The sequence below is a fragment of the Ochotona princeps genome, chromosome 4, assembly GCF_030435755.1.
Source record: "Ochotona princeps isolate mOchPri1 chromosome 4, mOchPri1.hap1, whole genome shotgun sequence".
Classification (NCBI taxonomy): Eukaryota; Metazoa; Chordata; class Mammalia; order Lagomorpha; family Ochotonidae; genus Ochotona; species Ochotona princeps.
In genome coordinates this window covers 9,313,480-9,326,270 of record NC_080835.1, presented here as the reverse complement: position 1 = coordinate 9,326,270, position 12,791 = coordinate 9,313,480, and the positions used below count along the sequence as shown (strand labels likewise).

The 12,791-nt window shown below is 48.3% G+C and overlaps 1 protein-coding gene across 1 annotated transcript; it reads left to right on the top strand.

The window, feature by feature from the left end:
- The first annotated feature begins 5,272 nt into the window (after positions 1–5,272).
- LOC101522019 (pepsin II-4-like) lies at positions 5,273–12,460 on the top strand. The gene is made up of 9 exons (XM_058662971.1): positions 5,273–5,501; positions 5,898–6,057; positions 7,351–7,468; positions 8,213–8,331; positions 9,018–9,217; positions 10,374–10,490; positions 11,041–11,185; positions 11,286–11,384; positions 12,311–12,460. Exons 1-9 carry the CDS (start codon positions 5,446–5,448, stop codon positions 12,458–12,460), a joined length of 1,164 nt encoding a protein of 387 aa, XP_058518954.1. The 5' UTR covers positions 5,273–5,445.
- Positions 12,461–12,791: the final 331 nt, after the last annotated feature.

Genomic DNA, 12,791 nt, shown 5'->3' with positions numbered 1-12,791 from the left:
TCTGTCAACCAAACTGGCCTGCTCACAAACTGTTAGTTGCAATTGCTGGGTCAGCTGTCTCCAGCCCTGTCTTCTACATAAACTAATGGATGTTGTGGCCCAGCCCGATCCTGCCCACCACACACTCGGGCCCTATGCTAATCAGAGTTGTAGCTTAGTAGGAGTGACCCGCAATAACAAACACCAGGCCCACCCCCTATCCTGGTTCCCGTACTTGCCAGTATGTACAGCAGATGGGTCCTATCTGATCCACATCCTATTCAGCTCTCATAAATGTCCAAGGGCATTGAAGCCTGGTTCAACCCAACCAGTCCCACTGTCTAGCCAACATATATGCTGGCGGGACCCACTCTGTCTAGCCATGCCTATCTAAGTCCTAGTTCTCCTGCTCAGCAGTTGTAGTGGCAACCGAAAAGGGAGGTACCCATTGTTACCCTACTGGGTTCACGCCCACTCTTGGACCTTTGGTACTGCAGTTTAGCTCGACAAAGTTTTTCCCTCATGCCAGCAGCTGCTAACTGATGTTGCAGCAAAGCCCAACCATCTCTCACCCATTCTGGCATATGCATGTACTAGTAGGTACAGTCCACTCAACCCTGATCCAGCTTACATATAGGTAAACAGGTGTTGTTGCCCTGCCTAGCTTGGTCCACCCCCAATCCAAGCTCTCATGCTCACCAGTGAGGATAGTATCCTAGCAGGGAACCTCCCTGCAGACTCCCTACTGGATTCGCCCACACTCGCCTAGATCTCACGTGTGCTGCTTTGGCCCCATGCCCCAGTCTGGCATGGCATGCTTCACCTTGGCATTTGCCAGTGGGTGCTGTGCCCTGGTCCGGCCTGGCCCACCCCCAATCCCATCTCACACTGGTGAAGACTATAGCCTAGCCAGGCCAGCCAGTCCCCACTCCCAGCCCTCATGTGAACTAGCTGGTATTGCAGCCTGACCTGGTATGACCCACACGCCATTCTGGTTCTCAGATTTGCCAGTGGGTGGTATGAACTGGCCCAGCCTGGTTTGCCCCAGACCTGGGCCAAAGGTAAGCCAGTGGGTACCATTACCTGGCCTGCGTTGCTCCCTTTCTTGGTTCTTGTGCTCACCTGCAGGGACTGTGTCCCAACAGAGAAGTTACCCAAGTTCCTCCATCAGAACCCCTCCCAATGCCAGATCTCACTTCCACCAGTCAGTCCATGTGCCAATCCTACTTAATCCACCTCCTGTTCTAGCAGAAAGAGCAGCCTTTCCTGACTGGCCCTCACCCATTCCAGTTCTTACTATTGGATGCTACAGTCCAGCCAAGCCTAGCCCACACCCAGACACAGCTCATGCATGGTTCAGCAGGGACAAAGACCTAGCCCAGCCTGTCCTACACCCACCCTAGTTCTCACTATCATCAGTGGGTGCTGGAGTCTAGCCCTGTCTGGTGTACCCCAGAACCAGTCCACATCCATGCTGAGGGAGACCTCAGCCATGTCCAGGCCAGACTGCAGCCCCAACTAAGGCCCTAGCACTCACTATTGGGACCCACAACCCAGACAGGGCATCCACTTAGCTCCCCAAACAGGCCTAATCCATGTGTGCCAGTGGTTGATCTGACCTAGCTTGGCATAGTCCCTCCACTGCCTTGGCCTTTGCTTTTGGATGCTCCAGCCTGCCCTGGTCCAGCCATTCTCCAGTCCTAACTCACTGGTGGGTGCTGCAATCTGGCCCTGCTCAGCCTGCTCCCATTCCTGGCTCATGCAAACCAGTAGGTATGACAGCCTAGCCCGGCATGACCCATCCCAGTTTCTGCACTTGCCAGTGGGCTATGCTTTGTTCAACCCTGCCCGGTCTGCCCCCTTCCATAAGCAACTCACACACTTGCCAATCGATGGAGCTACCCTGCCAAGCCTGCCCAACACCCAGGCCTGGACCATGTATTCATCAGCAGGATTTGTGACCAACTGGGCAAGTTTATAGGCTTCCCTACTTAGGCCGCTCCCAGACCCAGATCTCATGCATTTCTGGCCTTTGTATGAGCTGGTCAGTCCAGCCCACCCAACACCTGATTTAGGGTGTTCATGCTGCTGCTGCAGCCTGGACCTGCCCCACTTGTTCCCAATTCCAGTATCAGTGAGCATTGGTGAATGTCAGTGAGTTGCATGGTTACTCCTACCTTAGCCCATCACCATCCCAACGTCCAAGCCAACCAGTGGGGCTTGTCGTTCCATAGGGTTGGGCCCACATATCCCCACAGAATATATCCCCAGACCTGGTTCTCTTGCCTACTGCTTAGTGTCATGGCCCAGTCTAATGTGACCCATCCTCGGATCTGACACTCACTGTAAGGTACTGGGATCTATCTCTCTAGACAGGTCCCCAGCCAGAGCTTGCATGTGCTCTGTCATGTGGTAGTCATCCATGTTCCATGCTAATAAGCCCAAACCAGCTCCCACGTAAGCTGGTGCATCAGTCTGACTCATACAGATCTTTAGGTCTCTCCTCTCCAAATGACTAGGTCTCAGTTCCTTTGTTAACCTGCAAGTACAGTGGCCATGCAATGGGTGTCCATAAGAATTTATTTCCCATCTACATGTACACTGGCCTTGTCTATGCATGTCTCTAGGCTATAATTCAATACACACAAGAATCCAGTGCTCACTACTGTGGTCCTGATCATGGTTCTGAGTCATGGTCCTGAGCATGTCCAGAGGCATCTGTTATCCATTCCCAACATGGTTACTGTGGATGGAGGAAATTCTTGGACCTCGGGTTTAGAAAAGCTCAGGCCCTCGGCCCACCCATAAGCACTGGATGTGGAGCCAGGATCTCCAGCAGGAAGCCTGGCCCAGCACAGGTTCCCCTAGCTATAGCCATGTGACTGGAGGATCCAGACACCCACTCACTGCTCAGATTGACCTTGCAACCAATGACTTGGACCTCTGGGGTCTCAGATCACTCACATGCAATGAATGTTACTGACTCTGAGACATCCAAGCGGCTCATGCAAGACTCCTCAGGAGGCTAACCTGATGATGACAAGCACATGTTGAACACAAAATCCTCACATTTATGATTCCACAGTTTCTGTGTCAGAAATCCAGGACCAGCAGATATGGGTTCTGTCACAATTTCACAGGGCTGCCAACCTTAGGTCTGCCAAAGCTATGGTTTTGCCTGTGGCTAAGTGGAGAAGGATTATGTTCACACTCACTGGCAGTGGGAAGGATTCAGCTCCTGGTGCATTGTCACCCAGGGGCCTTCATTCTCTGCATGATGATTGAAATGACACTCCATGTCTTGTTATGCGCACCTGTCAATAGCGCTTCTTGCTTTCTCAGAGCCAGCAGAGAGACAGACAACACCTACAGTCAACCAGCAAGACAGGTGTTCCAATCAGCACAACACAACTCAAACTCTCTTCTGCTCGCCTTTTCCTAAGGGATCAGAATCAAGTCATATCCATGTTCAAAGGGAGTGGACTATAGCATTGCATCAATACCCCTGAAACACAAAAAGGGCCTGTGTTAGTCTGATTCTCACTAATACAAAGAAATATTTTAGTTGATCTACTTCTGTGTGTTCAATATTTCAAGACCAAATAGTATGAGGTAGAATTTTGTCCTGGTGAGGAACCCATAATGGATGTTGGCATGTGTGCAGAAGCACAAGATGATGAGCCAGATTCCAGAGACAGAGGCTTGGTGGACATGCAGGGTGACAGCAGCCCTCTCCTGAGGAATGATCATCATGGGCAAAAGCCCGCTGACCGAAAGACTTCCCACTAGGCTTCAACTCCTGAGGCTCCACTCCTCCCAACAGCACTACCATAAACAGGCAACCTAGGACATATCAGACTCACAGGAGTATTTAACATCTTAAAGAATTTTCCACTCACATGAGGGCCATCCTAAAGAATGTCTGCCCTACTCCTTGAATTCTCTTCCTAGGCATTTCAGGTTCCCATTGGAACTCAACCTCTCCCTCTGGTGAAAAGATTAAGTGTTTTTCTCAATTAAGTGTCTTTCTCAATTCAAAATATTCCTCCAGTAGGATCCAAAACACCTACAGATGCTCAGGCAAGAGGCCTCCCTTTCTCACTGTAGTCCTTTCTTCCCTTGAACGATTATGCTTGCAGCATAGAATATGGAACCTCCTACACAGTCCCATGATCAGGATAGGGCAAAAACAAACTCCCGCTCTTATTTAATCCTTTCATTCCTGCAAAAACTGCCCCTGTAAATCCAGCTACATATCACTGTGAACTCTTCATGGATGGTCCCCATACTAGGGACTCCAAGAATCATCTAAGACACTTAGGCCATTGTGATCAAGATCATTTCAGGTCACCCAGGCACACCCATAGTTTCAGTCAAGGATTCACAAGGTGGTAACTGCAACTCAGAGCTGGTGGTGCTGGGGAAACTGTCCAAACTCCCAGTAGACATTGCTGTCCAGCTCCATCATAGCTGAACATGTGGTCATCAAATTGTCAAATGTGTCCCCTCATTTTGGTTATACCTTCTAATCCACACTCTATGTCCAGTATATTGCCAGGGAGCAATGCTCCAAAGATATATGTTGTGTTTTTTTACTTTATTTTGTTTTTATTACAAAGTCAGATATACTGAGAGGAGGAGAGATAGAGAGGAAGTGGAGCTGCCGGGATTAGAACCAGCGGCCATATGGGATCAAGGCGAGGACCTTAGCCACCAGTCCACGCCGCCGAGCCCAGGATATATGTTGTGTTTTACAGGCACAGTGCCTTTGGCCCACAAATGTGGGTAGTCTGTACCAGACAGTTTCATTATATACGGCCTGAGGCAGGGAATTTGGAGTTTCTATGACCACCTTATCAAACAGAATTACAGTTTCCAAGCCATGAAGACAAATTAATGACTCAGGGTCTGTCAACAGAAGGCAATCTACACTCATTTGCACAGATTCCAAAAAGACATACCCAATGAAACAATCTGCACAGGAGTGTGGGTCTTGCCCAACGAGCCTCTCACTGCTCCCATGCTTTATGGAAACAGCACACATTGCTATTTTGAGCAGCTGCTCTCTTAAAAACCCCAAGCATTTGTTGGTTGACCTGGGACAAATCGGGGTATACTGAGCTTCTCCAACATTGGATTGATGCTGTGTTCTATGCATCCCTGACCACTTCTGTCAATACACGGAGCTTGGAAAGCTCCCCCGCTCTGCCCAGATGTACTCCAACTGTGTGATATCATTTTGGTGGAAAGCCACTCAGCAGGTAAATTCTCTGAACGTGACTCCAGGCGGGACTGTCTTATCATAATTTTCTTTATGGAGTGTAACAGCTGGTGGCATTAACATGCTGATAAGGGTTATTAGAGTGAGGATTTGGCCTGAATGTATATAAGCAGTGGCCCTAGTCTGGTGCTCTACACCTTCCACTCATCCTGCCTTGCTCATTGACTTGGGAGCCAGGAAAAACCATGAAGTGGCTGCTGCTGCTCGGCCTGCTGGCACTCTCTGAGTGCATCATCCACAAGTGAGTCTGGGCTTGGGCAGCAGGATGTAAAACTCCAAGGACAACTCTCCAGCCCTCTAGTACCTCTGAATATCCATCTGTCCTACTGAACACATTCCTTCCTTCCTGTGTTCCAGCATCTTGAGTCTTCCTGGGCTCCTTTTCCTCCCTTCTGAGGCCACATGATAGGCATGGTTAACAGCACAGACTCTCAGAGCTGCTGTGGTGTGGTTTCAGCACCATTGCAGTCACCTCCCCTCTGTGCATTTTGCACAAAAGATGGGAGCTTCTCTTCTTCCTTAGCTTCTCTTCAGATACTTTCACTGTGTAATAGGGCATTTGTAGCATCCTCTGGGCAGGATCCTTAGCCAGTAACCAATCATCCCTTAACTGGGACTGTCTCAATGCTCTGCCCAGGGTTCCTCTGGTCAAAAAGAAGTCCTTGAGGAAGAACCTGATTGAGAAGGGCTTGCTGCAGGACTACCTCAAGACTCACAGCCCCAACCCGGCCTCCAAGTACTTCCCCAAGGATGCCTTTGCCTCCACGTCCACTGAGACAATGGAGAACTACATGGATGTGAGTGCATAGGCACATAGAAACGGCAGCAGCACCACGGACTGGGCTGGAGAATGAATGGGGAATTGGGATGGCAGTCAAGACAGCTGACTGATGTCAGGAGCCCAAGGATACTCAGGGAAACTCGCAATCTGAACTATCACTCTCATTTGTGGCTCACTCATTATTTCAGTATTTATACTCTGTCCCAGCTTATATGTCAGGTATTTTTTTAGCAAGGGAAAATATTGAGGAAACCTAATGTTGGGTATGAATAAAACATGACATGAGAGAATCAAGTACTCAGGAAAAAGCCAGACTAGGAAAAAGACTGCCAACTGAAGCTATCATTCAGTGGCCAAGTGGCTCCAAGAGGGCACAGGCATCTCTGGGAAACTGTGACAGAAGAATGTATGATTCCATGAGGAGAAAAGGATTTCCTGAGAGCAGGAGAGTTTGTGTTCAGCCCATAGCCACAGGAAGCCAAGTGCTTATGCAGAACAAACAAGAGAGTGCGAGTGCAGGAAAAGCGTGGACAGGGAAAGTTTTTCCAATGAGGCAAAGTGGCCACTGGCTTCTCAGGCCATTAACAGAGACCTGGACATGAAGTGGAGCAATTGGGATTTTATTGCATACCCCTACAGGATGGCAGTCATGCAGGAAGAGGCTTAACCGTCTTTACCATGGCATGGGCCTCTACAGATGACATTTGACTAGAGTTCTGAAAGATGAACTGAAGGAACAACCAGCGTAAGTTCCTTTCATTGGGATAGATCATGCGTTGTCTAACAACATGACAGGGAGAGTGGAGTAGAATGGGCAAGAAGTAAAGTGCTGCCACTGAGACTGGAAATACTGAGAGTGTCTTAGAATCTACATTCCACACCAAAGCTGAGTAATAACAAGTTTCCAGAGGTCTCACCCTAAACGATGCATGTCTCATGAACTGAAAGTTGATGAGGTGCACTTGAGGCTTCACTTGTTGCTACCACAGGTTGCACTATGTTCTCTGTGAAGCTCACAACACAAGAGGCTGAGACTAACACAGGGAGGCAACCAGCTAACAGTGGACAGCACATGAGCCTTGGGTGCAAATGCACTTAACAGGGAATAGTCAGGGGAAACCAGCGAGCCATCAGAGAAGACTACAAGGAGGAATGGGGACAAGAGCTGGGCTTTGAATGAGGGAGCACTTGAAAGGACAAATCAGAAGACAGGAGAGGATGATGGAGCAGTGAACTGAGAAGATGGTCTTCAGGAAGACCTGCATGTAAAACTCCATGTCCTTGAGCTATGCTGTCCTGACCCTTGCAGGCTGAGTACTTTGGCACCATCAGCATTGGAACACCCCCTCAGGAATTCACCGTCATCTTTGACACTGGCTCCTCCAACCTCTGGGTGCCCTCCACCTACTGCTCCAGCCTTGCCTGTTGTGAGTACCTGGACCTGCACGGTCCCTCCCACTCTTGCTATCCTGGCATCAGCTGACAACCTGGGAACCCTGACCACTCAGACACTTCTCAGAGTTCCCCTTCAACCTGTTCGAGACACTCAGCATTCATACAACAAGGCTGATCAGGGATGTGGAGGAGTCAAACTGGGCAAACTGGCTGTGTGCCATACAAGGATGAACAGACATGGTCAGATGATGTACCACTGGTACAAAGTTTGTAGGTGTCCAAAGTGAGGACTTGTGAAATTCTGAGAATGACAGGGTGCAGATGCCTGAATGATAATGCAGTGTTCCTGAAACACACACAACAGGCACTGATTTGCTGATCTGGGAAATTTTATCATTGAGGCTCATCACAATGTTTCCACCTTCATTCACTAACAGGAGTCTAACCTGTGTTCTGTTTCACAGGGAGTGCCCATGTAATTTTTTGTTCCCATAATGGAGCATTACCTGCCAGAGGGGCCTATGACAGTGCTCAGTGTTTGCTGAAGGTCATCTACGGAAGTTAGGAGATACCCTGAGACTGTACACCAGTGACATGGTGTGGGCTGACTTCAGGAGCAAGCAAACTAGTGCTCTAATGGTCACCTCAAGTCACTTTAGGGCAAAGGTTGTTCTTCTCCAGTGACTCACCCTGGGACAAGAAACAGGACACCAGAAAGCCATTACCAGCTCATTTCTTTCCATTCATGTACTAATGAGTCACTTCCTCACTTGCAGTCCTCCACAAGCGCTTCAACCCTGATGACTCCTCCACCTATCAGGCCACCAGTGAGACTCTCTCCATCACCTATGGCACTGGCAGCATGACCGGCATCCTGGGATACGACACTGTGAAAGTGAGTACCTGGAGACCCTGCTCCCACACTGCACAATCGAAGAATAACTGGAGGGACTTTTGGAAACGCATTGTCTCACAATTAGAAGTTCATGTGATCAGTGTGCCTTACACAGCTGATACAAGCAACAAACACGGTGGCCAGAGACCAATGAGACACAGGTGGCACACACGTCAGGGAATGGGCCAAGTGTGAAAAAGGAGTGGTAGCTGGCTCCCTCACACCAGCTCTGGGATGAATGTCATGGAGCAAAAAGGGATTGAGGTCTGCATGGTGAAAAAACCTACAGGATTCTCTTCTACTGCCTCTAATTTCCTAAAGTCACAAGACTTCCACAATCCCTACTGCTAGGACAGGAATCACTGAACAAAATTTGCTGGGGTTGCTTTGTATCTTCCCACCCACAATTCCATCTCTCTTACAGCAGAATCTCATACAGAATACACATATGGTTATATAAACATCACCTGCCATTGATGTGTCCCGTGGGCAGTCAGAAGCACTCCGCTTATCAGCCTAATGTCCTGCAAGCTCAGTCCTTCAGCAAATCAAGCATGATGGCTATGGCTCCAGCACAGGGGTCCAACTGTGCTCTCTGGACTGTGCTCATGGATGATACCATCTCTCTCTCTCTCTCTCTCTCTCTCTCTCTCTCTCTCTCTCTCTTTCTCTCTCTCCTTACACAGGTTGGAAGCATTGAGGACACCAACCAGATCTTTGGCCTGAGCAAGACAGAGCCTGGCATCACCTTCATGTTTGCTCCCTTTGATGGCATCCTGGGTCTGGGCTACCCCAGCATCGCTGCCTCTGGTGCCACACCCGTCTTTGACAACATGTGGAATGAGGGCCTCGTGTCCCAGGACCTCTTCTCTGTCTACCTGAGCTCGTACGTTGCCTACCCAGGGCCCTTATCAAACTGAACACTTTCACCAGACCCATAAATGAAGTTCTCCACGCTCATCAAGACAGGGATGATTTCAAAAGCATACAATGTTAAGTGTCACCATCAAGGTGTGGAGAAGGGTGTCTTTGAGCAATCATGCAGCCAAATCTCTGTCTCTTTCTCTCTCTCTCTGTCCTCCTCCTTTCCCTTGACAGTGATCTGCATTCACTGTTTTTGACCAGATGAAATATTTCTTGCTGAACTTCCAAAGCTTAGATGTTAGTAGCCAGTGGATGTTTTGAGGACACCTTCCATCAACCTTGGCCCTCAAAACATGCCTTTCTGAGTGAAATCACATAACACACACCTCAGCATTCATAGCAAAACTACAAAGACATGACTGGGATTTGGGGACAGACTAAAAACTCATGCCAAATGAGATTAAAAACTACAGTGAGGCAGTGGGTGTGAGTTCAGATATTGCTTCAGGTACCCACTTGCCACATCCACCTCCTGACTGGAGTCCCCACTCCACTCTTTGCGCTTCAGCCTCCCCATATTGCCCACTCTGGTAGGAAATTGCTGATGGCTCAAATACTTGGGTTCCCAGAGGAGAACAACTGAGCTCAAGTTCATAGCTTCAACATAGGCCAAGAAGTGTTTGGGGACATTTGGGAAACAGACAAGTGGACTTTGCTAGATTGCCCACACATGTGAAAAAAGGGCTAATGTTTCCAGACATTGGCATCACCAGCCCTGGCTAAGAACCACCGACCGTGCCCCTGATTGCTGAGGAGCAAACAATGGCCCACATTCACATCTCTTGTGCCCTCAGGGCAGCTGTCATGAGGATCTTAACACAACAAAAGTATATTTGGGAACCATAATATCTTTGCTCTCCTTATGCCTAACACTTCCATTTGCGCAATCTTGAGCAAGTTACTTTCTTCTCTGAGCCTCAGATTTCTTTGAAATAGGTAAATATGCAAATAATAATACCGACCACTACCTGAAAATGGTTAAACAAGAAATGTACCATGATGTCACGTTAACACAGCTCTTGGCATGCATGGGTGATCTAGCTAGGGAGGTGCCTAGGCTTTACAGAACAGAAATGTAGCACATGAATGAGTTCATGTTTTCTCTCCCTCTCCCACAGTGATGATGAGAAGGGCAGCTTGGTGATGTTTGGTGGCATTGATTCTTCTTACTACACGGGAAGTCTGAACTGGGTACCTGTCACTTATGAGGGCTACTGGCAGTTCACCTTGGACAGGTGAGACCACACTGATGCCGAATGATCAGGACCTGGACCCTGATCTCATTTCATGGTGTAGTCACAGGTGACTCACTGTCTTGATAGCCAACAAAGAAGGAACCTGAAACATGGGCACACTAGAGAGAGCCCAGGAAGGAGAGTGGGGGACAGAGAGGACTGCACAGGAGGGAACCCAGGAGCCCAGGGGTTCAAGGTCCAGATCCAATACAACCCAGATCCAATACAAGAATCAAGACAGTCACTTGCTTATGATCAATCATGCAGCTTCTCCTGCCAGCATTTCAGACCAGGTGGCTGAAGCCAACTCTACACAACTCTCAACATTTAGGCAACATGGAAAGCATCACACAGCCTTCCTCTCTACAAAGAATGTCACCGAAGGTGTAGGATAAGGAGCAAATGACTAAGAAATCAGCTCAGGTCAAACCTACACAAGCCGTGTTGTATTCTGACTTCCCAAGTGTTGAATGCCCCGTGGTACATCCAAGTAGATCACACACATAACTTGTGTACAAAAATGAAACAATTCCTTGCATCTCACCCTCAGCGTCACCATCAATGGAGAGACCATTGCTTGCGCAGACAGCTGCCAGGCCATCATTGACACGGGCACCTCTCTGCTGGCTGGACCCACCAGTGCCATTTCCAGCATCCAGAGCTACATCGGAGCTTCTGAGAACTTGTTGGGAGAGGCAAGTCCATCCCCAAATGCTTTCTTCCTGACTCAAGTGCTGGAAGTCCCATGTAGAACAAATGAGCCCCTAGTAATACTTTTACCATCACACTTTCCAGGGTACCATCAGCTGCTCAGCCATCAACTCCCTGCCCGATGTTGTCTTCACCATCAATGGAATTCAGTACCCTCTGCCTGCTAGCGCCTATATCCTGAAGGTAAGGGGCACAGAGCCAGAACTTGGATAAGCACATCCAACATGTGCCCCAAAATGTCCGCTCTGCATAAGGGAATTCCTATTTCTCTTAACTGAATCATAAATCAAAGTGACTTCTGCTCTGCACAGCCTGCAGACCTAAAGAGAGTATCCATAAGCAATGCCTTAATGAGAATTTGTATGAGACCTCTAATAGCAAAGGCAGAAAATAACAACATGAAAAAATGACTGTGTCCATGCACACATCTGAACCTGAGACCTGGGTCACAATGTCCTGCTTATCATTACACACAAAGTGCAAGCATTCCCATTTCCATTTCTTCATCTAAAAACCAAATATGTGGGATTAATCCAATCTCAAAATGTGATTGTAGTCATATCCTGAAAGTCATATCTCTATAATCAAAAGTACCACAGGAATATTCCTGGCCATTCCATATAATGTCCGGTAAAAAAAAAAAAAAAAAAAAAAAAAAAACTCATTTATCCCAGTGACTGACCTTCCTCAGTGAGAAGCACTCACACCTGAGTCTCTCCTCAGGTTAGTCTAGCATACAACCAAAGCTACAGTTAGTAACTCATGGAAGGGAAATGGCTCAGACCTGCTCACTGCACCACTGGCCTGGAGGAGAATACTGAAAAGCGGCTGACTCCTCAGGGAATCAGACATCCTTTATGGAAGCTGGCGTTCCTAGGGTCAGGACTGCAGGTCTGCCAAAGACATCACACAATGTCCAGCAATGCATGAACACCAATACTGCACTGAGAAGCTAATGGATCTAGGTCAGCAGCTAACAAGGCCCTGGACACTGAACTAGGAATCCCTGAGTGTGGCACTTAAAATAAGACCCAAAATCCTAGAATGACTAGCTCTTGTCACTGGACCCACTGTCCACTCTCCCATGCTCTTCCTTCTCTGCTCTGCAGGAAGATGACGACTGCATCAGTGGCTTCGAGGGCATGAACCTTGACACCTCCACCGGCGAACTCTGGATCCTGGGTGATGTCTTCATCCGCCAGTACTTCACTGTCTTTGACCGGGCCAACAATCAGCTTGGTCTGGCTGCCGCAGTTTAACTCTGCAGCTTTGAGCCCTCTTTGAGAGATACCTGGCTTCCTTCCTTCACTTCTTAGATAGTTAGGATTCTCCCGATAGTTCTTCCTTAAACACAGTCTCTTGCCAAAAGTAGTATCTGCTTGACTGTGTTCCAAAAGACACCCATCATGCAGAATAAAAACAGCTAATGAAAATGTGTGTGTGTTTGTTCTCACTACTATATGTCTTCCACGTTGCAAGAATTGGAATAACAGTTAGACAAGAAGAAAGGAATATGTCCACCTAGGCAGCACCAATCACTGACATCTCTTAATCCAGGATGACAAATGAGCTCAGGTATGGAGAATCACA

What these genes read in the sequence shown, in the direction of transcription:
- LOC101522019 (XM_058662971.1), top strand. Translation starts at nt 5,446, where the DNA reads ATGAAGTGGCTGCTGCTGCTCGGCCTGCTGGCACTCTCTGAGTGCATC. An exon ending in TGGCAGTTCACCTTGGACAG is followed by an intron (nt 10,491 to 11,040) that starts GTGAGACCACAC and finishes TCTCACCCTCAG; the next exon opens with CGTCACCATCAATGGAGAGA. An exon ending in CTAGCGCCTATATCCTGAAG is followed by an intron (nt 11,385 to 12,310) that starts GTAAGGGGCACA and finishes TCTGCTCTGCAG; the next exon opens with GAAGATGACGACTGCATCAG.